The sequence below is a fragment of the Calypte anna genome, chromosome 6 (genome assembly GCF_003957555.1).
Source record: "Calypte anna isolate BGI_N300 chromosome 6, bCalAnn1_v1.p, whole genome shotgun sequence".
NCBI lineage: Eukaryota > Metazoa > Chordata > Aves > Apodiformes > Trochilidae > Calypte > Calypte anna.
Window position 1 is genome coordinate 12860019 of NC_044252.1, and position 22006 is coordinate 12882024.

The 22006-nt window shown below is 47.5% G+C and overlaps 1 protein-coding gene across 1 annotated transcript in view; it reads right to left on the minus strand.

Annotated features, from left to right (window-relative positions):
* Positions 1-22006, minus strand: part of CDH23 (cadherin related 23) — a 195255-nt gene that overhangs the window by 60811 nt on the left and 112438 nt on the right. The window contains exons 12-13 of the mRNA XM_030453320.1: positions 14684-14833; positions 13630-13788 (exon numbers count right to left, since the gene is read on the minus strand). Coding sequence (XP_030309180.1) covers positions 13630-13788; positions 14684-14833 — 309 coding nt within the window. The remainder of the gene's footprint in view (positions 1-13629; positions 13789-14683; positions 14834-22006) is intronic.

Consider the following 22006-nt stretch of genomic DNA (forward strand, 5'->3'; position numbering starts at 1 on the left):
GCTTGGGTGGTGAATTCCTGCTGCTTTAGGCTGGGTGTGCTGGTGGGGTCAACCTTTCTGATCCCATTTTCTCTCCACTGCTAAAATGAGATTTAATTTTCATGTGCATTTACTTTTGCAAGTGCATTCACAGCAAAATGGAACAAACCTGACAAAATCTACCCAGAGAGATGCCTGTTGAGCGAGTGGATTCTGCTTCTAGAATGCCAAGTCCTCTAGAGTTCATCTTGCTCCTTAGAGGACACCAGGGAGGACATCTATGAAGATGCCCCATCCCAGCCTACTTTCCTGAATGGAAACCCTTGGGGTGGAGGTTGGGTTAATCTTCCATCTGTCTACCCTGACTTCCCTCAGCAATTTAATCTAGGTATTAGTCCTCCATCCTAACATGTATCACCAGCTCAGGTGGTTGGAAATCATGGTGCCAAAGCCCCAAAGTATGGCCAAAAAGGGCCCTGGGTCCTCTCCCCAGAAGCCTCTGAGCACCCTCAGCATCACCTGGTGCTCAAACTCCCAGCCAGGAATTTTCCTCTCTGAACCCCTTGGTCCCACTAATCCCGAGGAGGCTGGTGGGAGAGTGGAGCACACAAAGGCATTTTCCATAGGAAGCTGGTGCTGAGATAATGATTTACAATGCCACAACACACAGGCAAAATTAATTTCCTTCATTTGGCCCTATATGATTGCACTTGTGAGTGCTTATTGCAGTTACAGACAATGTGGGGAAAGCGGAATTTTCTTTTGCCAAGGGGAAAATACCCTATATATATATATATATATATATATATATATATGAAAAGATGAAGGTTAAAGGAAGGTTAGCAGAGACCTGAGCCAGGACAGCAAGCTGGGGTCAGCCAAAACTCCTAGGATAGAAAAGTGATGGGCTGAGGAGGAGCTGAAACTCTGCCCTATTCACCACTTCAGCAGCCCAGCTCATTAATTACTCTGATGTACCCCCCGGGAGGTGGAAGGTGCTGCCTGCTTGATGGCTTTCCTGGTGACTGAACATCATAGGCATAACACTGGGTAACGCTGCAGGTTACTCGAGCATGGCAGGGAATATGCAGAAAGCAAAGCCTGCCTGCTGAGCATGCTTCATTTTGGAGCTAGGCTCATTTCTGCATTCTCAAACTTTTTCCCTCTCAGGGTAAAAAAGATGTTCACATACGCAGGCCCCTCAGGGAGGCAACTCACATCCCCTTTGCAAAGCAATCCCTAAGGTGCACACACAACTCACATGCAGAAAATCCCAAATCCCACCCAGCTGATGGCTTTGTCTGCTCTTTTGCCATCCCTGGGTGCCAGCTGTTTTCCTGAGACTGGTCACCCCCTGGAGCACGCACGCATCCCTCCCTGCAGCCAGGGGAGGAAAAGCATCTGGCTGGAAGTTTCCTGGGGTTCCACCTGGAGAAACAGTCAAATGATTTTTATGGCTGCTCTTCTCCTGCCTGGAATATTAAAGCAGGATTTGCCTACTGGAGCCTGCAAGAGGGCAGGCTGAAAATGCAGGTCTGCATCTGTACTTTTATGAGCTGTCACCGGCAGAGCCCATTTCTAAAAAAAAAAACCCCACATTTGTGCAGCTAAACTCCACAGAGTGATGGGAAGAGGAAGCCTGGATAACCCAAAGGTTGAAATTACCAAGCTGCAGCATGGCGTGATTACCCTGTGTCACAGGAGAACAAAAATACCCATGGGTCCAATTCCCATCCATCTCCATCCCCAGGCACAAATATTTTGGACACCCCTCCCTTTTATCCCACACGAAGGGCCATCTCCTCCATCCTTCCTCACTGGCTTATGGGTGAGAAAAGCGAGGAGCCAGCAAACAGTTCTGCTCTCCTGGGCAAATGTGCAGGAGAGGGCATGTAGTCCAATTTGTTCGGGAAACAATAGCAATGTTTGACATGTCATCAGGATTGATGGAGCAGAAATTTACATGGGAGAATTCTGTTTTAAACAGCTCCATGGAGCATCAACGGTAATGGTTTCGACATTCATCATCCACTGAGCCCCACTCAAATGACTCCTTAAAGTGCCCGAGATTAACTCTACTCACTCTACTCACAGCAGCTTCAGGGAGCACGGCAGGAGAAGTGGGAAAGAACTTAAAGAGCCAAGAAAAGCCTGTTGAAGCAGTGCTGATCCCCCACTCAGCCCCCAGAACTGCAGCCCTGCCCCCAACTCCAGTGGGCAGGGATGAGTAGAATCACAGAATCAGAGAACTGTTCTATTTGAAAAGGGCCTTTAAGATCATTGAGTCCAACCTTTAACCCAGCACTGACATGAGCCTTGTCCCTCAGCACCACATCTACACATCTTTCAAACATCTCCCGGGATGGTGACTCCACCAATGCCCTGCCCACCACAACCTGTGCCAGGGACTGACAACCATTACCATGAAGAAATTGTTTCTAATATCCAATTTAAACCTCTCCTAACACAATTTGAAGCCATTTTCTCTTGTTCTATCACCTTTTACCTGGAAAAAGACACTGACCCTGCTTACACCAACCTCCTTTCAGGGAGCTGTACATAGTGAGAAGGTCTCCCCTCAGACTCCTTCACTCCAGGCTGAACAACTCCAGCTCCCACAGCAACTCCTTGTAACACTTGTGCTCCAGACCCTTTCCAGGCTCTGTTGCCCTTCTCTAGACACGGTCCAGCCCCTCAGTGTTCTTCTTGTAGTGAGGTGACAAGAACTGACTCCAGGATTTGAGGTGCAGCCTCACCAGGGTCAAATACAGGGGGGGTTGGTGTGCTAAAGTCTGTGCAAAGTGCATCAGAAGAATGATTTGTTGCTGTGTGGATGATCTTGCCTGTCTGCCTGAAGATAGCTCTAATGGCACCAAGAGAGACAAATCCTTCCCGCTTTCCATCTGCGTGGGGCTGCCAGAGCACATTCCAGCTTGGTTTGTTCTTGTTCGCCCTCTTTGTTTTCCCTCCTTTACCTCACATGTAAAAACTAGGAAATAAAATTTGATGGGGAGAAAATTGTTTTAGCCAGAAGCTCTGCTTAAAAGAGTCCTAGCAGAAACACAATTACCCAACATCAAAGAGCTGTCATAGGGTACCAAAGTAACCAGGCGTGAATCTCACCACTGCCTGCACCTCTGGCCCTGCTCCAGCAAGATTCCTGGCCCTTGGGCCACAGGCCATGGGAAAAAGCACATTGAAGAAGGATTCCCAGCTGCTTTCTGCTTTTTTCCTTTGTTTTCTAGGAAAATGAGGCAGATGTAGTTGGCCTTTGGGGATGACTGGGCAACCAGGGACTGCTCCGACTATGATACGAGCAACCCAAGGTGCCCTGTCATCATTCCAAATTCTGAGGACACCTAAGCTTTCATGCAATTCAATGTCTCTTCTTAAATACAGCCCATTGCATCTCTCAAGTCCCAGAGGAATAACACCTAACCTCTGTTATCCATCTGGACTGGGATTGAAAAAGAAACACAAAGGCCAAAGAGCTTCCAGAGTAATCACCAGGTTGTAAAACCAAATCATGAAAACCACTGGAAAATCCTACTAAAAGCCTTTTTGCCCTTCCCAAATGGGAAACAGCCTTTTTTGCCAGCATCACCTGCCCTGACCACGTTCTTTTCCAGACCTTTTGAGAGCAGCTGCCAGGTGGGAGGCAGCAATCAGGCGTGAGTGGTGTGATGAGCTGAGAAAGAGGGAGGCAGGAGCAGGGCCACCACCTCCCCCAGCAGCTCTGGACCACGGGGGCTGCACTGAGCTGGGAGCTTGGTCGCCACTAACAACCCCTGAACCTGGTTGAGGAAGGAGGGAAAAATACCCACAAAAAGCCAATCAACCCCCCTGGGAATTGCAGAGCTTTTCCCCACCTCTTCTGCCAACCAGCAGAGAAAACAACAGCTTCCTTGATTGTGTTTTAGAACAGTGTCAGGACCTTGCAAGCCAGGTTAACGCTTGCCTGGGCAGCCTTGATTTAGTGGGGAGTAATTTGCTGTAGCTGGGTTGTTGCAATGGCTGGAGTGTGAGGTTTAAAATGTGAGCCCTCCAGCAAGAGAGGCAAGCATCTCCAGCCTGGGTTTGCACCATGCAAGGTGACACCAAGACCATTTACTTGCCAGTTTTGGCTGGAGCTGGGTGCAAATTTATCCTCTAATGAACCATATTGATTTCATATTCTCCTGTTGTCCACCTAAATGGCAAGCAGCACATCTGATAGATTAAATAACTGCACAATTGCCTGGCTTGACATCTCAGTCACTTTACTGTTGGGTCTCTAATGAATTTTACAGCCCAGCAAAATGGCAAAAATTAAGGTCAAAGTCCGATGGAGGAAATATAAATCCCCAATGGTCTCTGGAGTATTCACAAGAACTCCTGGAAGCCAGTCATGCCTCCCACCATCTGTAACTCCATTTCAACATGGTGATAAGCATCATCTAGGATGCAGTAAGGAAAGGGGGGATGCGAACAAAAGAGGACTGAAGAGCTGAACCAGTCCTCACCTGGAAATAGACATGAACATGTTAAATCCCAGCCTGGGGAAAAGGAATGGCAAAGCCCAACCTTTCTGTTCTATTTATGAAGATAATTCACTCCGGAACTAGACACAGCCAGTGGCTGCTCTGAGTGCAAAGCAAACCCAGGCAGAAAGCAGGTGGTTTAGTCTTTCAACAAGGGGTAGTAAAGCCCCAGACACATCCCTGCCAAGCAGAGGAATTTCCTGAGAGCAACAGGGACAATCCTTGTTCCACTTAAAGAAAACTGTGGTACAGAAGGTAAAGCTGAACTCCAGGAGAATAATCCTTGCTCCCCAAGAGCTGGAAAATTGCCCAGCCCCATCTCCTCCTCAGAACACTGGGAAAGTGGTGGGGAAATCCTGCTGCCCAGCTTGTGCTTTGCAGGGTGCAGCTAGGAGAGGAGCTCTTCTGTCTTTGTTCCATATTTTTCTTTCAGATGTCACAGATCAGCATTTTGTTTGGGGTGAGCAGGGGGAGGCCTGTGATTTTCTTTTGTTTTTCCTACCTCCATTTATCCTGACAGCTCCATCAGGACAGGGAGCAGCTGTAGAAGCTGCAATAAGCATCTCCCTCCTCAGCTCTCAGGCTGTCATGATTCCTATTCCTCCCCATTTTGGTCTTACGGATGGATATTTAGATTAAAGAGATAAACACAGCCAAAGAGCACTGGACCCTGACAGGAAGACAAGGGCTTCAGGTCTGTCAATCAAGCTGCTACCTGGTAACTCCCTCTTCCCCTTCCTTTTATTTACAGAGCTGGATTGATAAGAATATTTAAGAGGAACAAGGAGTGCAAGCATTTCTATTTTTTTTTCTTAAAAGAGAAGCATGAAGGAAAAAGGCAAGCCATTCCTGTTTAAATTTCCAGGCAATTTGGATTCGTCTGCTCGGATTATTTAACTATTTACTGTTTCATGTATTTGCAGTTTTCCTGTCCTCTTACAGATAAAGGATTCAATTTTCTTTTAAGCGGTGGGGAAATTGGAAGAGATTTTGTTCTGTTTAAGCACAGCTGGAGTCAGAGCACTTGGGGGGGGATTGAGAACAACAAGATCAATTAAGATGCTAAGGGAGAGGGCAAGTTTTGTCATGGGCCAGAGGAGGAACGAAGTCCAGGCTTGAAGAACACAAGAAATTAGCCCTCCCTCTGCTGCCTCCTTTTCAAGGGTGAGCCTTGCCCTGGCTCTCACCTGGCCCCAGTAAAAACCCCTTAAGGCCAATGCCTTCTCAGCAGGGATGCAGAGTCTGTTACTGCTGCCCCAAACCAGGACCACATCCCACCTTCTCCCAGCCTGCACCTGGGACCCCTCCTCCTAAACCCATCTTCTGCAACACCCATGTTTGGCTGGCACCCCCCATTACCACTTCCCTGGTGTTCACCCTCTCCAGCCAGGGCTTTTTAATACATTTTCCATTCACTTTAAGCAGAAAGAAAGGATGGAGACTGATCTCTTCTATGTTTGACTATCCTGGGATCCCCAAACCCACGAGAGCAAGCAGAGGAGGTGTAAGCTACTCCTGATTAATCAATGACATAGACATAGGGATCAAGTGCACCCTTAGCAGGTTTGCTGATGACACTTAAGCTGACTGCTGTAGTCAACATGCCAGAGGGATGGGATGTCATCCAGAGGGACCTGGACAAAATGGAGAAGTGGACTCATGTGAACTTCATGAGGTCCAACAGGGCCAAATGCAAGGTCATGCACCTGGACAGAGGCAAACCCCATTATCAGCACAGGTTGGGGAATGATGTGATAGAGAGCAGCCCTGCAGAAAGGGACCTGGGGGTACTGATCATGAAAAGCTGGACACAAACCAACAACTCACGCTCCCAGCCCAGAGCACCAACTGCATCCTGGGCTGCATCAAAGTGTGGCCAGCAGATTGAGAGAGGTGATTCTGCCACTTTGCTCTGCTCTGATGAGACCCAACCTGGAGTACTACATCCAGCTCTGGAGCCCTCAACACAAGAAGGAACTGGACCTGTTGGAGCATGTCCAGAGGAGGGACACAAAAAGATCAGAGGGCTGGAGTACCTCCCCTATGAAGACAGGCTGAGAGAATTAGGAATGTTTAACCTGGAGAGGACAAGACTCCATGAAAATTTTAGAGCACCTCCCAGTACCTGAAGAGGACCTACAGGAAATCTATAAAGGGATTGTTTAGGAGGACATGTAGTGACAAGATAAGGGGCAATGGTCTTAAGCTGGAGCACAGTAGATTTAGATTGGATATTAGGAAGAAGTTTTTTAATATGAGAGCAACGAAACACTGGAACAGGTTGCCTGAAGAGGTGGTGGAGGTCTCATCTTTGGAGACATTCAAGGTCAGGCTTGGCAGGGCTCTGAGCAACCTGATCTAGTTAAAGATGTCCCTGCTTACTGCAGGGTGGTTGGACTAGATGATCCTTAGAGGTCCCTTCCAACCCTATGAATTCTATGATGCAGGAGGTGACTCCCTGACGAGTAGAACACAAACAAGCAAGTTATACAGGGCCCTTCAACCTCCCCAAGCAAAATTTACAATGTCAGTCAACTAGAAAAAGTTAAGAAGTCCTGTGCTACCCCCATCACAGCATGAGGAAATGCTGTCCTAGATGCCCCATGAGATGATGGACTGCCCCACCCTCAAATCCTAGTGCTGGACAAATGCACCAGGAGTAACAGATGGACAAGGGGTGATTCCCACATAAGTCAAGAATATGCTCATCCCTGAAAGCCTTTTCATACATTCACTGATTTGTGAGCTTCTTCCTCACCTCATGTCCTGCTCCAGCTATGTTCCTTACATGATGCAACATCCATAAAATCTGGAGCAATGTAGCCTTTTCCTCAAGGCTGACCCACACAGTCACCATCACCACATGAGCAAGAAACCCAGTGAATCCCTTAGCACATCATTTCACCCACCATCAGCTCAAAGCTGCAGCCAGCTCCTCCTCTCAGCCCCTACAACTGCTGCATCCCAACTGCATCAACCATATTCACTTGGAAAGGGACAAACCCAGAGGAATGCAGCCCACAAAGCCACCCCAGGACCACTGCAAAGCTCTGGGTCAGGATGCAGGAGCAGTCCCATTCCCCTGCCAAACTCCTACCAGCAGCAAACTGAGGGCTGATTGAGGCGATCTGCATTTTAAATAGGTGCTTATTGATGTCTGCAATTCTCCTTCCCAGAGTGGGCAAACTCCATTATTACTTTCCTGTTGAGTGGTGTTCACAGCTGGCTGGAAAGGAGGGAAAAGAAAATCAGGCCAGGATCGATTTTTCCCATCCCCGATGTGAAGCCAAAGAGATCGAAGAAGCAAGAAGCAAACTGACAGCTGGGTAGTAAAGGAGAGAAAGTTTGCCAACCAAATTAAAGGTTGCCTTAATGAGGAGAGTAATGGAAGGTTAATTAGTGCATTTACTTCATTAGGCTCTTACTAACAAGGCTTCTCCTGAGGAAGTGCGGTGGCAGAGAGGGGGAAGACGAGACTCCAGGTGAATGGATGTGTTGGGAATGAAGATCAGAAAGGGACTACACAGGAATTTGAGCTAGAATATCCATACAAAAAGAATATATATGTATCTAAATAGTAAAATAAAATAATACATAGGTTGAACCATCCTACAGAAAAGACAGTGGGGATTTCTCTTCCCCCTCTCAATAACTATCTGAAAATTATAGGTTGAAAGTCATAAAAAAAAAAAAAAAAAAAAAAAAAAGGGAAAGCAGAATTTTCTAAAGCTCAAGCCTACCTTACAGGTTCAGGCTACCAAGACCTGAGGGACCACAGTACTTATTTTACTCTCCTTGCTACATACCACAAGCTACAGAAAATTATTTCCACCCCAAAATTGATGCCTGTTGGTGGAACTAGGCACAACAGTTTATAGGCTGAGGTCTGCTGGAGGTGCTCAGACTATTCCTGAGGGTCTGCAAAAGATAACTTAGGAAAGCACACTGGCAGCCTTGCCCTAAAATGTCTGGGGTGGTGGGGATGGGAGGGGGGGGAATGATGATATTTTAAAACTCTGCAAAGTCTCTGCAGCCCCTTCAGACTTCTAGAGGTTGTTTGCCATGGGAAAAAAACCCAGCACCATCCCAGTGCAGAAGTGTTTCTGGGTAAGGAGAACACCAAGGCAAGGCAAAGAGTGTCACCTCACAAGGACATGGGAGGATAAAGTCCCAGATACAAGGTGGTCACTAACTCAGCAAGGATTTGGGAGAAATCTCACCCCATCCGTGTTATTTTAAAAGTGGCTGACCTGAGAGATGCCTGAATATGACCTGGTCTGAGTAAGGAAGAGCTGGCAGGAGAGCTTCAGGAACCACAGAGATTAAGGGATGCTTGTAGGGGGCTTGAAACCCCTCTGTTCCTCCCTTCTGCATCCCAGCTTGCTCCTACTTCTTGCCTGTGGCCACTGATGACAACCTGCACACTGGAGACAGCCTGGGGCAAATAAAGTGGAGAGTAGGGATCATGGAGCTAGGATTACTTTCCACACTTCTCTGAAGAACCATTTTTCTCTAGACCCTTGAAGGCAACTCAAAGGCATTGTGTTAAAAACAAGTTACTCTTGGTTTGTTTGGGCTTTAAATTATTTTGGTTATCAAAGCTTTTCAGGAGGCCTTTGCCATGCAGATCTGTGGGATATGAGGAGCTTAAAGAGACCTCCTGCCCCATAATTCTTACCTCCCACTGAGTCATCTTGGGTCCCATTGCCATTCCTCCAGATCTAGCGTATTCCCTGTTCTTCCCAGCTCAGCAACCTCCAAACAGTTGCCAGGGGCATGAGAGCCTCAGCACATCACAGCAAGGACATTAGGGGATAACTCCTCTTCTCTCCTGCTCCTCTCCCTCCTGGAAGCAGGGGTCTTGGTGACTCCAGGAGCAAGCCCATGTTTTCATGCATTCATCTAGTGCCAATGCCTCTCTCCCTCCCTCCCTCCCTGTGTCACAGCAGAGGTCCTCATGGAGTATTTCCAGCCACACCACAGCTAATGGGATGTGAGCCCAAGAGAACACTTTCAATCCCTCCTCACCTGTGAAAGGAAGGAGCAGACACCCGAGGAGCTAGGTCTGATGCCTGGCCAGAATCAGTCCTCTTTAGGCCACTGGGCAGGTGACTGTGAGACTTCTCATCTCAGCTGACATGGTCCCTGAGGGCTTGCAAAGCGATGGTGCTGCTGCTCCCTGCTGCCAGTGGTGGGGCAGCTTTGAGCAGAATGGAGAGCAGCAGCAGCATGGGGGCATGTAACTGAGGGCTTCTGCTCCCTCTGGACACAAATAGAAATAAAAGACTGGCCCCACCAGCTCCTCCCTTGTCCTGTATCTCACCCTCTGCTCCCACAAAATTATTCTTCTCCCTGACGAGAGGATTTGCCCTGAGAATGTCATAGTTTGTCCCAGACATTGCTTCCTGCACAGCTTGTGCTGATACTGTAACACAGTTTTGTGGATGTCTGACCACGTCCTTTCATCTGTCCCTCCTTCATCTGCCTATTGATTTGTCCCTCTCTGCAAGGGATTTACCCTCCATCTGGTCCAAGACCTGTGGACACATCTCTAGTTCAACAGCTCACCCTTTTCTCCAGCTACTGGGCTTCTCAGCTTAGAGATAGAAGGATAGAGAGACCCTCCTCTCTCCTGCCCCTCTTACTCCACGAGAAAACCAGTTGGTGGGACTTGCTTTGGAAGATGTTTACTACTAACACTGGCAGAACAACTCATCCACCCTAGCACTGTCCTTCCCCAGAACTTCCTAGCCACAGAGCCCCATGCCAAAGCCAACACCCTTGCTCCTAGAGCACAGCCTTCCATCTCAGTCCCAACTGTAAGGAAAACCAGCACCCACTGACAGCCCCCAGGAGCCTGGGTGGCACTTGGCTGATGCTGTCAGAGCCCCAGGTAATTGAGGGTTCAACTTATGTTCTTGGTGCCTGTTGTTCCTTGAAAGTATGAAGTTACTGCTTGTTCAAGAAGTGTGAAATGCTTTCTCTGACCTTTTCTGTTATGTTATTAAAAGGCTTCATGGCCAGTTGTTTCAGAAAAAAAATATAAACTAATATTTCAATATCTATTGTTAGCTGGGGCAGAACCAGACCATAGATTCAGGCTTAGATCTGGACATTTCCCAGTTTCACCCCATTCTTGGTGCATGGGACCTCTGAGTCTCTCTAGCAACAGAACTCTCTCTCTAGCAGTACTGGGAGAAAGTGAAAAGAAGTTTGCATGTAGAGAGGCCACTAACAACTGCAGAGCCCCCCAACAACCTGCTCTCCCCTCTGCTTCCCTCAGCTGTTAGGTTGCAAAGCACACTGAACTCCAGACTGCCATGATTTTTGTTATGGGTCAACTTGGAAGCTTTGCCTGGAGTAAGGAGTTCATCACACAGGTCACCAGAAAACCAGAGACAGAAGAAAACTCTGGCCTGAGGGGCTTATCACATGGGCAAGGAGCATGGGAGAAGGAGAGAAGGCTGCCTTTGGGCATATTGCAGGCTCCTTGTACACAGCAGGAGCCATTCCTGTGAAGCCAAAACATCTCCAGATTTTCTGGTGCAAGCAAATGAATACCTGAATCTATATGATAAATATGTTTCACGGGTGGAATTTAACAGATGGATGGATGGATAGACAGGGAGATGAAGGGAATGAAAAAAAGAACAAAGAGCTGACAAACAAAATCTTAGAGGGCAGAGAAGGCTGTACTGTGTCAGGGAGATTTACCCAGGAAAGTAGAGGGGTGGGTGTCTGAACCCATACAACTCTGGGCAAAGGGAAAGAAGCAGAGAGCGGAAAGCAGGCAGGATCCCTGCTGGCTGCCTGCACTTCAGGTTGTTTTACACTTGATTTATATGTGTAACAGGCAATGTTTCTCTGCTGTCACTGACATTAGGAGCTGAAATGCTGCAGAGACGAATGGCCATTTGTCACCACAATGAAGTCTGCTTGCTTGTTCCTTTTTTTTTTTTTTTTTCTTTTCTTTCCATTTTCATCTGGCCAGCAGAGGACAGCAAGAAAAGTGCAGCAGTGAAGGGTGTTTCCTGAAGGAAACACCTTTGTCTTGACTACCTTAACTTCACCATGCACAGCCAAGAAAGGCAAGTGGGAAAGCTCTTGTTGGAAGATGGACAATCAATCTAGGGGCTTCTGGGCTGCTAGGAGGAACTCCTCCTCCTTCCCAGGATGTGGGGCTGGGCAGATCAGCCATCTCCCATTGCCTTGATCCCCATCTCATAAAACTCCTTGCATTGTCCTTAGAGCTCTGGAATCCCATCCAAACGCATGACACAAATCCTGCACTTATTTTCACAAAGGGGCATTTTGCCACACTGTGCAAAGTAGGAGCCAGAAAACTCCTTTTCATGGATATAGCTTTCTTCAAAACCCATCCCAGGAATACCCATAAAGGGCTCCCATGTAAGTAGAAAAGAAGCAAAAAAAGAAAAAAATATGATTTTTTTTTTTTTTAGCAAGAAAAGCAGACTTTTTGTCTGAATGGACATTTGGAGAGGCCCAGCACAGATGGGAGTGAGCAGGAGTTTACATCTTGAAGTCAAGAAGCAGCAGCAGGAGAGGAGCTGGTACTTTATGAGTGTGGTTAAAAGTTTGAGATCGGCTGGGAGGGCAATCTGGATTTCAGCACTAATTGCATCCATTCTGATTTATCATAAGAGTTTCAACTCCTGGCACTTTGTGTTCTCTCCGAAACGCTGGCATAGCTGGAAGTTGAGAAAGAGGAGCCGCAGCAGTAACAATCTCATTGTTCAGAGTCTGATGGCCTGACTAGCTAAACATCTGCTTGAAATATTAATAACTGTCAGATGGGAACAGCTCCGGGGCTCTATACAGTTTCACACCATCTGTTTGTAGAGTAAACACACTTACGCAGAGGAGCAGACACCCAAGCCTTTTGTCAAGGCTTTTATTCCTTGGATGTGTATGTCTGTGTGGGTGGGAGATGGGGGGCTGCTTCCCAGGGGATGGAGGAGCCAGGAGGGCATCAAGACAGGGAGCCAAGCAAATCCATCTACTACGAATGACAGCAGAAGTTCTGCACCCAAAGCCTATCAAGGGGATTGGTATTTCCTGTCCCTGAGGAGCTTTGCTTTATATTTTGATCATTTCTCAGTGCAGGGTTTTGTTCTAGTTCCTGTTTTGCCCAACAACCAACATCACCTTCATGCCCCAGGAACCCTATTTTCTCCCCAGGGATTTGGTGTGCTCCCCCCACTATCATTACCACTTCTGTCTGCTGCTCCACTCTTCTGTTACCAGCCATTTAATACCATGCTCTGCTAAATATGGTTACTCCCCTCTTTTTCCATCTTTCATCTTTTTATCAGCTCAATTGACCTCAGTGTGCTTGAAGAAGACCATAGTTCCAAACAGGGCAGTGAGGAAACCCACACTGAAAGCTAAATGCGAGGGATTCACTCTCCTTGATAAAGCGACCAAGGTACCAGAGCATCTTTTCCCATAAATATTAAGGGAAGAGGGAGGCAGTGAATATGTGGTGGGACACAAGCCACATACCCAACTGAAATACTTGGTGGATCCCATAGAGTGAGGAGGGGAGAGTACACAACTGCTGGGAACAGTATCTGCAGGAGAAGTTGCTGTTTGCAGATGAGACCTTTCAGTGCAGAATTCTCCTTGGGCTCCCGGTGTGGTGGGAACAATGCAAACATCTCCCAGAGACCAGAAAAGGTCAAGACATCTGTTCCAAAACCCCATAGGAGAGCTGTACCCCACCTCCAGCATCTCATAGAATCACAGACTGGTTTGGGTTAGAAGGGATCTTAAACATCATCAAGTTGCAACCCTCCTGCCATAGGCAGGGTCACTTCCCAGTAGACCAAGTTACTCCAAGCCCTTGTCCAACTTGGCTTTGATCACTTCCAGGGATCAACTTCCTCAGGAAACCTCTGCCAGTGTCTCACCACTCTCAAAGTGAATAATTTCCTCCTAATGTTTAAACTTAAATCTCCCCCCTTCCTGTTAAAACCATTACCCCTTGTCCTATCATTACACACTTCACCTGTCCCTCACCAGGCTCCTCAGCCCATCTCATGGTGATGGCACCGTGGAACCACACACACTCCAAGGATGTGACAGAGGAAGCTGGGATGTTCCTACTCACGTGGACCTGGAGGACAGTGGTGCCCACAGTGGTGTTCTCGAAGAGGCTGACGTTGTACAGGGACTTGCTGAAGATGGGGCGGTTGTCATTCTCATTGATGAGATTGATCTTCACCCGTGCAAAACCAACATGGTCGGGGACACTCTCGTTTGCAAAGAGCTGGGTGGAGACAAATGAAGGGGAGGATTGGAGGCATCTTTTGTGAAACTTGGGAGAGTTATCTGTTTTTCTTTAATGGGAAAAAAACCCACATCCCAGAACTCCCTTACCAGATCAGCCAGCAGGTACCAACCACCAAATTGTGGATGCTCATAAAAATATTGGAAGAATCCCCTTCTGTCTCACCTGGAAGCTGCTCAGCCCTTAGGTGAGCCAAACACCCTGCACCATCTACTACAAACAGCCCTGGATTCTGCCCAGCAAATGGAAGACCCAGAACCTGCCTCCCACCGCAGCCTGCAGCAAGTGTGGGAAGGCTTTTGCTCATTTTTTGCCACCAATACAGGAAGGTGCCTGTGTTGAATTCCCAGTTCAGGAAGAGATCAGGACAAATCTGGGGCAGGAGGCCGAGGAGAGCTTTGGTACCTGATGGGTGCACTTAAAACATGGTTTTATGCTCTGTAAAGCTTTTATAGCCCTGCAGTGTAGCAAGGGGCAACACTCTCTGTTTAAGCTCTTGCAGCTGAGCTTTTGGGTGTTGGAAAAAAAGAGAAGGTGCAGAACAAATCTCTTCCTCACCTCCTCTTTTCCTTTATTATCACTTACGTTTTTTTTTTTTCACTATTTTGCAGTGCACTGGAGTTTCACAGGTGTATTAAAGAGAGGAAGAGAGAAGCCTGGTTAAGGGTCATTCTTAGATCACTATTAAAAACATGGATGTACCATAAAAACATACAATTTTGATAGGAAAAGATGCTTAAGATCATCTAGACCAACCATTAATCCAGCATTGCCAAGGCCAACACTAAACCCTGTCCCTCAGCACTGCATCCACACGTCTTTGAAACAGCTCCAGGGATGGTGACTCCACCATGTCCCTGGGGTGCAGCCTTACCGAAAACTCGTAGCGAGGAATGGTCTCAAAGTCCAGTGGCACTGCCACACGGACACGGATGTCTGCCTTCCCCTGGACAGAGGTCGGTGAGATGATGAAGTGGTTGGAGTTGTTGCCCACCAGGTAAACCTCAAAAATGCTGTTGGGTCCCTGGGGAGGGAGAGAGGAAGATTAAGAGTGAGAAAGGAGTAAGGGACCAGCACAGACCCTTTACAGGGGTGAGGCTGCAGGCAGCTGGGGACAAGTGTGGGACAGAAGCACTGGCCCAACTGCAAAGCCTGGACATTGGGTACAAACCTGCCAGCACCAGCAGCTTGGGCACAAGCCCTTTGCCTTCAGACACATAAAAATGCAATTACTGGAGAGGCAGGGGAGCGTTTCTCCGCTTGGCTTTGGTTAACAGAGTCATGGGGTTTGGCACCAACCTTAAATGTTATTTGCTATGTTTTATTCCACTTGCTGGCTGTACAATGCATATGATTTCTATAAATCTTCTTGCTATGTGCACTCACTTTGTACAAAATCCATGTGCAGATGAAAGGGAGGCATCCCTGGGATAAACCTGCACAGCACACAGCTGGAGGGAAAATCCCTGCTGTTCTTTCAAGCTCCAAGCACAGCCCAGGGCATCAGGCCCTTGGATCTCATCACCTTGTTCTTGGGGGCACAGAATAGGGGCCTCTTCCAAGCAGAGGGCTTTTTCCAGTAAGGCAGCTCAAACTAGGAACTAGAAAACTCCTCCTCTCCCCAAACCTGGCTGGCAAAGCATCAGGACCACCAACATACCAACAGCAGTGTTTCAAGACCCTTGCCCCCTGGCACAGCACCCCTTCCCAAAGCATGGCCCAGCAGAGCATGCAAAAAGCCAGTTTAGAAGCTGCCAGAGATGAATTTCCAATTTTCCCCGAATGACCTCCCTCGTCCTGGGCAAAGGGACCAATTAAATGCACCAAGAGGCACTAATAGCAAAAGCTGGCTAAGCGTGACTGCCCAGAGCCGGCAACACGAGCGGAATCCCTGCTCGGCCTCCTCCCTGCACCCCCTCCCCCTGCAGCCAGGGGGAAAGCTGAGAAGCTCCTGAAAAGCCAAAGAACACCAACGAGCAAGCCCTGAGGGCACCCGCCACCCCTCGACCCCAGTAATGCTTATCTGGTGGATGATGGGGAGTGAGCATCCTTAAGAAGGAGCAAAGAAGACCCATCTCAGGGCAGATTTAGCTCCTTCCAAAAGGTTTTTTGCTGATAAACTGGGATGTGCTAATCCTGGCACAAGTGAGGGGCGCTCCCGGACACTGGTACACAGCCAGGGAGGGAGGGAGAAGAGGATAGAGGGAATTGCAGGAGGAAGCATCAGTCCTCAAGACATTGTTTCAAACCTTATCCTCAAGATGCCCATTTATAGCAAATGTCCATTTTCCACCAGCAACAAAAAGCAATTTCATCAAGGAATTTCTGCTGCCAAGCCCTCAACATCTCTCCCAGAGCCTGGTGCCCTTCCTGCAGTAAATGAAAGCACCCTCTGTGGAGGCAAGATGCGAGGGATTTTTCTTGGAAGGCAGAGAGGAGTGAGTTTGTTGGAGGCATGAGATAAAAACAGAAACATCAAAAGAAAGCCAAGTATTTGTGGGAAGAGAGCTGGGTGGATTAATTCCTCTCCAGCTGGGGACGGAGATCTGCCTCCAGATACCCACCATTCCTAATTAGCAGCTCCTCGAGTGCCTCAGTCTCCCCATGTGAGGTCTGGAGAAGGGGAATACATCTGCCTGTCGGGAGGGATGCTGCTACGAATTGTCATTTATATATTTATTCGGCTATTTATTTTTTTGTTTCTGCCCCCATGCTGCTTTCCTTGCTCCTGGTTCCCAGAGCCTGCAAACCCCCTGTGGATGGCTGAAAGCAAAACTAAATATTCACATTGTTATCAGCTGCCCAGCAGAAGGAGCTGGCTCAGCCTGGCTCACAGCTAGTAGCCCTGCTCTGGAGGAAGCCACAGGAAGCTCCTTACATTTTACGTTCACCCCTTCCCTACTCACTTCTGCCACCCAGAGCAAAAAAAAAAAAGGATCTGAAATGTTTGTGAAGAGGAATAACAAGTGCTGTCTGCCCAGGCTCGAAAAGGTCCTCGTATGTGGCGGAGGAATCAGGGCCAAGCATCCTCTCCTTGCAGTGCCCAGGATGAGCACGGGATGCAGGGATGTTCTACCTGCTCATTTTCTCCCCTCTGACTCCTTACCCCCCAGACTATGCACCCCTAGAGGTTGTTCCCATCACTGAAACTAAACTGCCTCCTTCACCTCCCTTTTGAGGCATAAGTTAATGAGCCTCAAAGCTTAAACTGCCCTAAAATAACAAACCCATCCTTGTGCACCCTCCATCCAAAACAAATTGAGCCCTAAAGTAAAGAGGTCCCAGAGGGAAGTTCTGCTCTCACAAAGCTGGGATGTGGCTGCACGGATCCCAGCTCGGCTCATCCTGTGCCAGCACACGGGGCTGGCACTTTCCAGGGGCTGGAGGCTGCTGCCCACTGCCTCCTTCCCGGCAATCAAACCTCCTCTCAGCTGCAGCCAGTGCCACAACCGATGGCAATTTCATGTCAATTCAGCTAAAAGACAATTGGAGCTGCAGTTGGGCATAATTATTACTTTGTTCTTTGCCTGCATGTTCCTTGGAGCATGTAATAGGAGCCGCGTTGTGTCCCTGCTGCCACAATGCCAGCATCAACCTCATGCCGATACCTGACTTCCAAAAAAGCAGCTGCTGACTGATCTACCCAAAATGCTTCGTCTTTGAACAGTTTGTGACAGACCCACTTTCCAGTCCCATGTGTACAAGATCCCCCACTCTAAATGCCATGGGGCTGGAGCAGAGAGGAGACTGTTCCCAGGCACGGCTGGCACAGCACAGATGGGTCAGCAAAGGGCAGAAGCACAGGCGTGGAACTCTGAGATGCCAGGAGGTGGGTACAAGTGTCCCTCCTGAAGTCCCAGGCACCACATGGGATCTGCTCATGCACCTGCTATGAACCATAGCCAAAAGTCAGCTCCCTCAACCCACAAGACATGCTTACACGGTTCACTGCAAATCAGAGAACTCCTTCTCACCTCAGGAGGCCAGGAGCAGCCACAACAGCTCTTCAGTTGTGACTGAGGGTGGATCATGAGTTTTATCCCTGCTTTTTTTCAGCCAACATAATCCACTGCCTTCATCCATCACTCCCTCTCCCACCCAGCCTCTTCCTCACAGGAGTGCACATGGAAATTATTCAGCCTTCCACCACCCAAAGCAAGTATTTAACATCACTGACCCTTGGCTACACAAAACATCAAAGTAAAAAAAAAAACAAACAATAAACCTAGGCAGCAAACAGCTCTTCCTCAAGCATACCACTCTGAAATGACTGAGGTTCCTACCTAGCTGGGTGGTCTGCAATAATTTTCATCCCAACGTGAACTAAGTCTTGGAAAAGCAACCTGGGATCTGCAGTTTTCTTCACAGGGCTGCCTTCTATTCCCTCTACACTACCTTGGCTACATCTTGCTTTCCAAGACAGAGAGCCCTGCCTTTCTGAAGCACAAAATCCATCTGAACTCCAGCTTTCCTGTCAGCCACTTCCCAGGTGCAGGCTATTGCCTACAAAAAGCTGAGGAGTGTTTAATATCCCTCATCCTGGCAAGTCTGCAAGACAGGAAAGTGCTAAGAGTTCAGGAATGATGGAGGAGGAAGGAGGGAGAAAAAGGGCTGTTTATTTTTTAAAAAAGCAGCTAGTGCCCCTTTGTACATCTTGGGTACCTTGTGCCTGGTTCTAGCTAGGCAGACACAAATAATGCCTAATCCTTCCTTTGAAAAAACAAGGAAAAAAGAAGGTTATTCTCTCCAGCCACTTCAAGGCATTTAACTCGAGTGTCTGCATAGCCTCTCTGGAGTTGCTGGCCCCTCTCCTGCTGCCCAGCCAGCTAGCTCAGACTCCAGACACCCATCCCTTGCTCCTGTACCCCTTTCTCCAGCAGCACCCAAGCACAACAGCATCCTTGACCCATTCAAGGGCTCACAGAGCACAGGTCCTTGTCTCCTGCATCCCTAAGGACCTCACTTGCATTGCAGGTGATGTGGGATGCCTAGACTAAAATGCTCCCCAGCCTTTCCTGTTCTCCTTCTCATGCCAGCAGCCCTTTTCTTCTGTCTTTCTGGCCCAAGTGGCAGTCCTTGCCTGCTTCTCACCTCTCGGAATTCTCTTTCCCTGCTCTCCCCAGGTTATCTGCTGAATTCCACACACGCCTGCACAGATGGGATCAATCTGAGGCTGCCTCGCCTTCAGCTTATCTCTGCTCCAAATGATTGATTTTCCCTCTTTAAGGGTAATTTGCTCGTGAATTCCATGTATTGCAAAAACCCCTGTGAAATCTAATTCAGACCGACTGGCAGCTGGCACTTTTGGGAGAGAATACTCGGTGCTGTCAATGCTCCTTTACAGTTCCTTGCTGTGTATATCATATTTATAGTGCTGGCACCAGTAGTATGCATATATAAGCTATGGATGATTCATATATTGCACCTGCACATGCACGGGCACATACAATATCCCTCTGCAAGGCTCTGATGTGGCTTTAAGCAGCAAATCCCATGTATTTCCATGGCTTGGATTTCCTTTTCCTTTTTCTTTTCCTTTTTTTTCCTTTCCTTTTTTTCCTTTTCCTTTTTTTTTTCCTTTTCCTTTTCCTTTTTTTTCCTTTTCCTTTTTTCTTTTCCCTTTCCTTTTCTTCTTTTCCTTTTCCTTTTTATTCTCTCTCTTCCTCTTCCTCTTTTTTGCTTTTTTTCATTTCCCTTTTCCTTTTCTTTTTCCTTTCCCTTTCCTCTTCCTCTTCCTTTTTAATTTTTCTTCAATTCCGCTGTTTCTCTCCCTCTGTTTGCTTACTTTAGAGAATAATTTCAAAATTGTTTTAAAATATCAGAACATTATACTTGTGATTTATACAGCCAATGCCCTTTTCTTCCTCTCCAGTCAATGGCATCAAGGAAAACTGAGTGGAGAGGTGGAGGAAACCAGTTGGTTTCCTGGGAAAGTAAAGCATTGGGAATCTCAAGTGGGGGATGCCCTAAAGGATGCTCTGCTCCTTCTTCTGCATGGCCAAACCCTTGCTTTCTGCTTAAAATCCTGTGTTGAACCTGTAAAATTGAGGCTGTAAAATACAAGGAGATCCATCAAGGATATCCATGTCCCCCATTTCAGTCAGCCTTGGAGTGGCGGAGTCCAAGCTATCCAGCCCTCCCAACTAACACAAACTTACTCCACTTATTTTCAACCTGGAAACAAACCCTGCTGCAAAAGTGGGTAATTCAAGACTTTAATTTTCTCATACACCAGATTCTTTGTCTCATACACAAGATTCAGTCAAACCCTGCTGATCTATAGCAACGTGAAGGTGAGATCTTGATCAAGATGACAAGACTGCGATGTTCAGTTGCCTACAGGCTCAGTCTAAATACTGAGAAACTTGAACAGATTTTCATAACCAGCTCTCAAATGGCTTTGGAAAGGTATTCAAGTAATTTGCAGTCTATCTGGTGGGGGAGAGGCTTGGCTGCCCAGAGCTTAATGCTTTTTTCTTGGTTCATAGCATGCCAAGTCCAAAACCCTGTGTGAACCGAGTGCACTGTTTTCTCCTGTGTTCAAGTATTTTTTTATAAGAATGTTAAAATTAAAAACCACCACACCTGGTTAAACACCTCTTGGCTGCACCCCAAATCCAAGGCTGGAGTCATCTCAGCTGAACCTGGCTGCATCCTACTGAGATGCTCCTCGTGAGGTGCTCCTCGTCCCACCTCTCACACCCACCCAGCTCCTCTAGGAGCAAGACTGTGACCAAGTTTAAGGAACAGCAGCTGGAAGGGTACACTCAGAGGAATGGGTTTCTCCTTGGAAACACCCTGCTTTGGTACCTCATCTGAGAGATCAGTGCCAGCCTAGCTCCAGAAAGGCACTTAAACCCAAAGGTAAACTCAATAGCATGCTTTCAAGGGCAGTCTTGTGTACAACATAAATACAGTTTTAAGTGTTTTGCTGAATCATTTAATCTACCTCCTTCAAAAACCAATCATCTAAGTTTGTGCAAAACACACTAGAAAAAAGAAAGACCAAAACCCCACCATTTAAAGAGGTCACGTGGGCCAGTTACAAAACACTTTGTTTAATGGCCTCAGCAGCCCACGCAGTGAGTTTTAAGGCCTTTCCTTCCTTCTCTACATAGACAAAACCAGGGTGTGATGGCAGATGGGTTCTCCAAAGCCACCCAACCCCACAGGACCCCTGCATGGCACTGGGTTCAGGCATGGGCTGCTCTGTCCATGCAGGACCTCAGTAAGCATGAGGGCTGAAGGAACAGTGTCAAAATGTGCTGCAGGGGCTAGAACAGGGCTGGATCAAAAAAGAAACCAACCTGCCAAGGGGACTTAATGACATCGTTTGGGAGGTAGAAGAGAAAACTTGAGCAAAATGATCTTTCCAAAGACTCTGTTTTATTTCATGTGTCTCTATCCCTATGCTCTCATTTATTTATTGAGACATATATAATTCTCTTTTTGCCTTCCTTTGCCCCTTACACAAATGAATTGTGTCATCTCCAGCATGACGGCCATGTCGGTGAAATAGGTTCTGTCAGCCATGTCCTCAGTCACATCCCTGACTGAAGAATTTGGTCCTTGCTAATCCATCCCTCCACCCCTCATACCCAGAGGGAGCCCAGGGAGCTTGGCACCACCTCCTCTACCTCAAATCCAGATGGTCTGGAAAAGCCTTGTTACTCTCATGAGGTACTTTGAGCAGCCAAGATATAACTGTCAGGCAAGTATATTCCCTTTTTGTCAGGTTTTTACTGAAAGTTTGGAGGTCTTGAGACTTCTATAAATACACCACCTGGAAAGCAGTGCTAGAACAAGCCTGGCTGCAGATGCAGGCCCATCTTTCTCTCATATACATCATTTTCATGGATACTTTCCCTGTTTTTTTCCCCTCCCTAAGTGCTACCTTGATGGTTAAGCCAGGTACAAGCATCTTCAAGGGGAATAAGAAAGATCCATCACAGAATAATACAGGAGAAAAAACCCCAACAACAAACAAAACTGCAATTGCTTATAATTTTCCTCTTTCCAGCTATTCCAAGACATTAGCTCTCCAGTGCTTCTTAGCAGTGAAAATAATGCTATGGTCCAGGCAATCTGTGCTAATATGATGGTCTCCAAAGACACGTACAGTAAAACTCTTTCAGACTCCCTGTCCTCTCAGCAGTTCTAAACATCTCAGCCAATTCTTTTGGGGAAATCTCAGGAA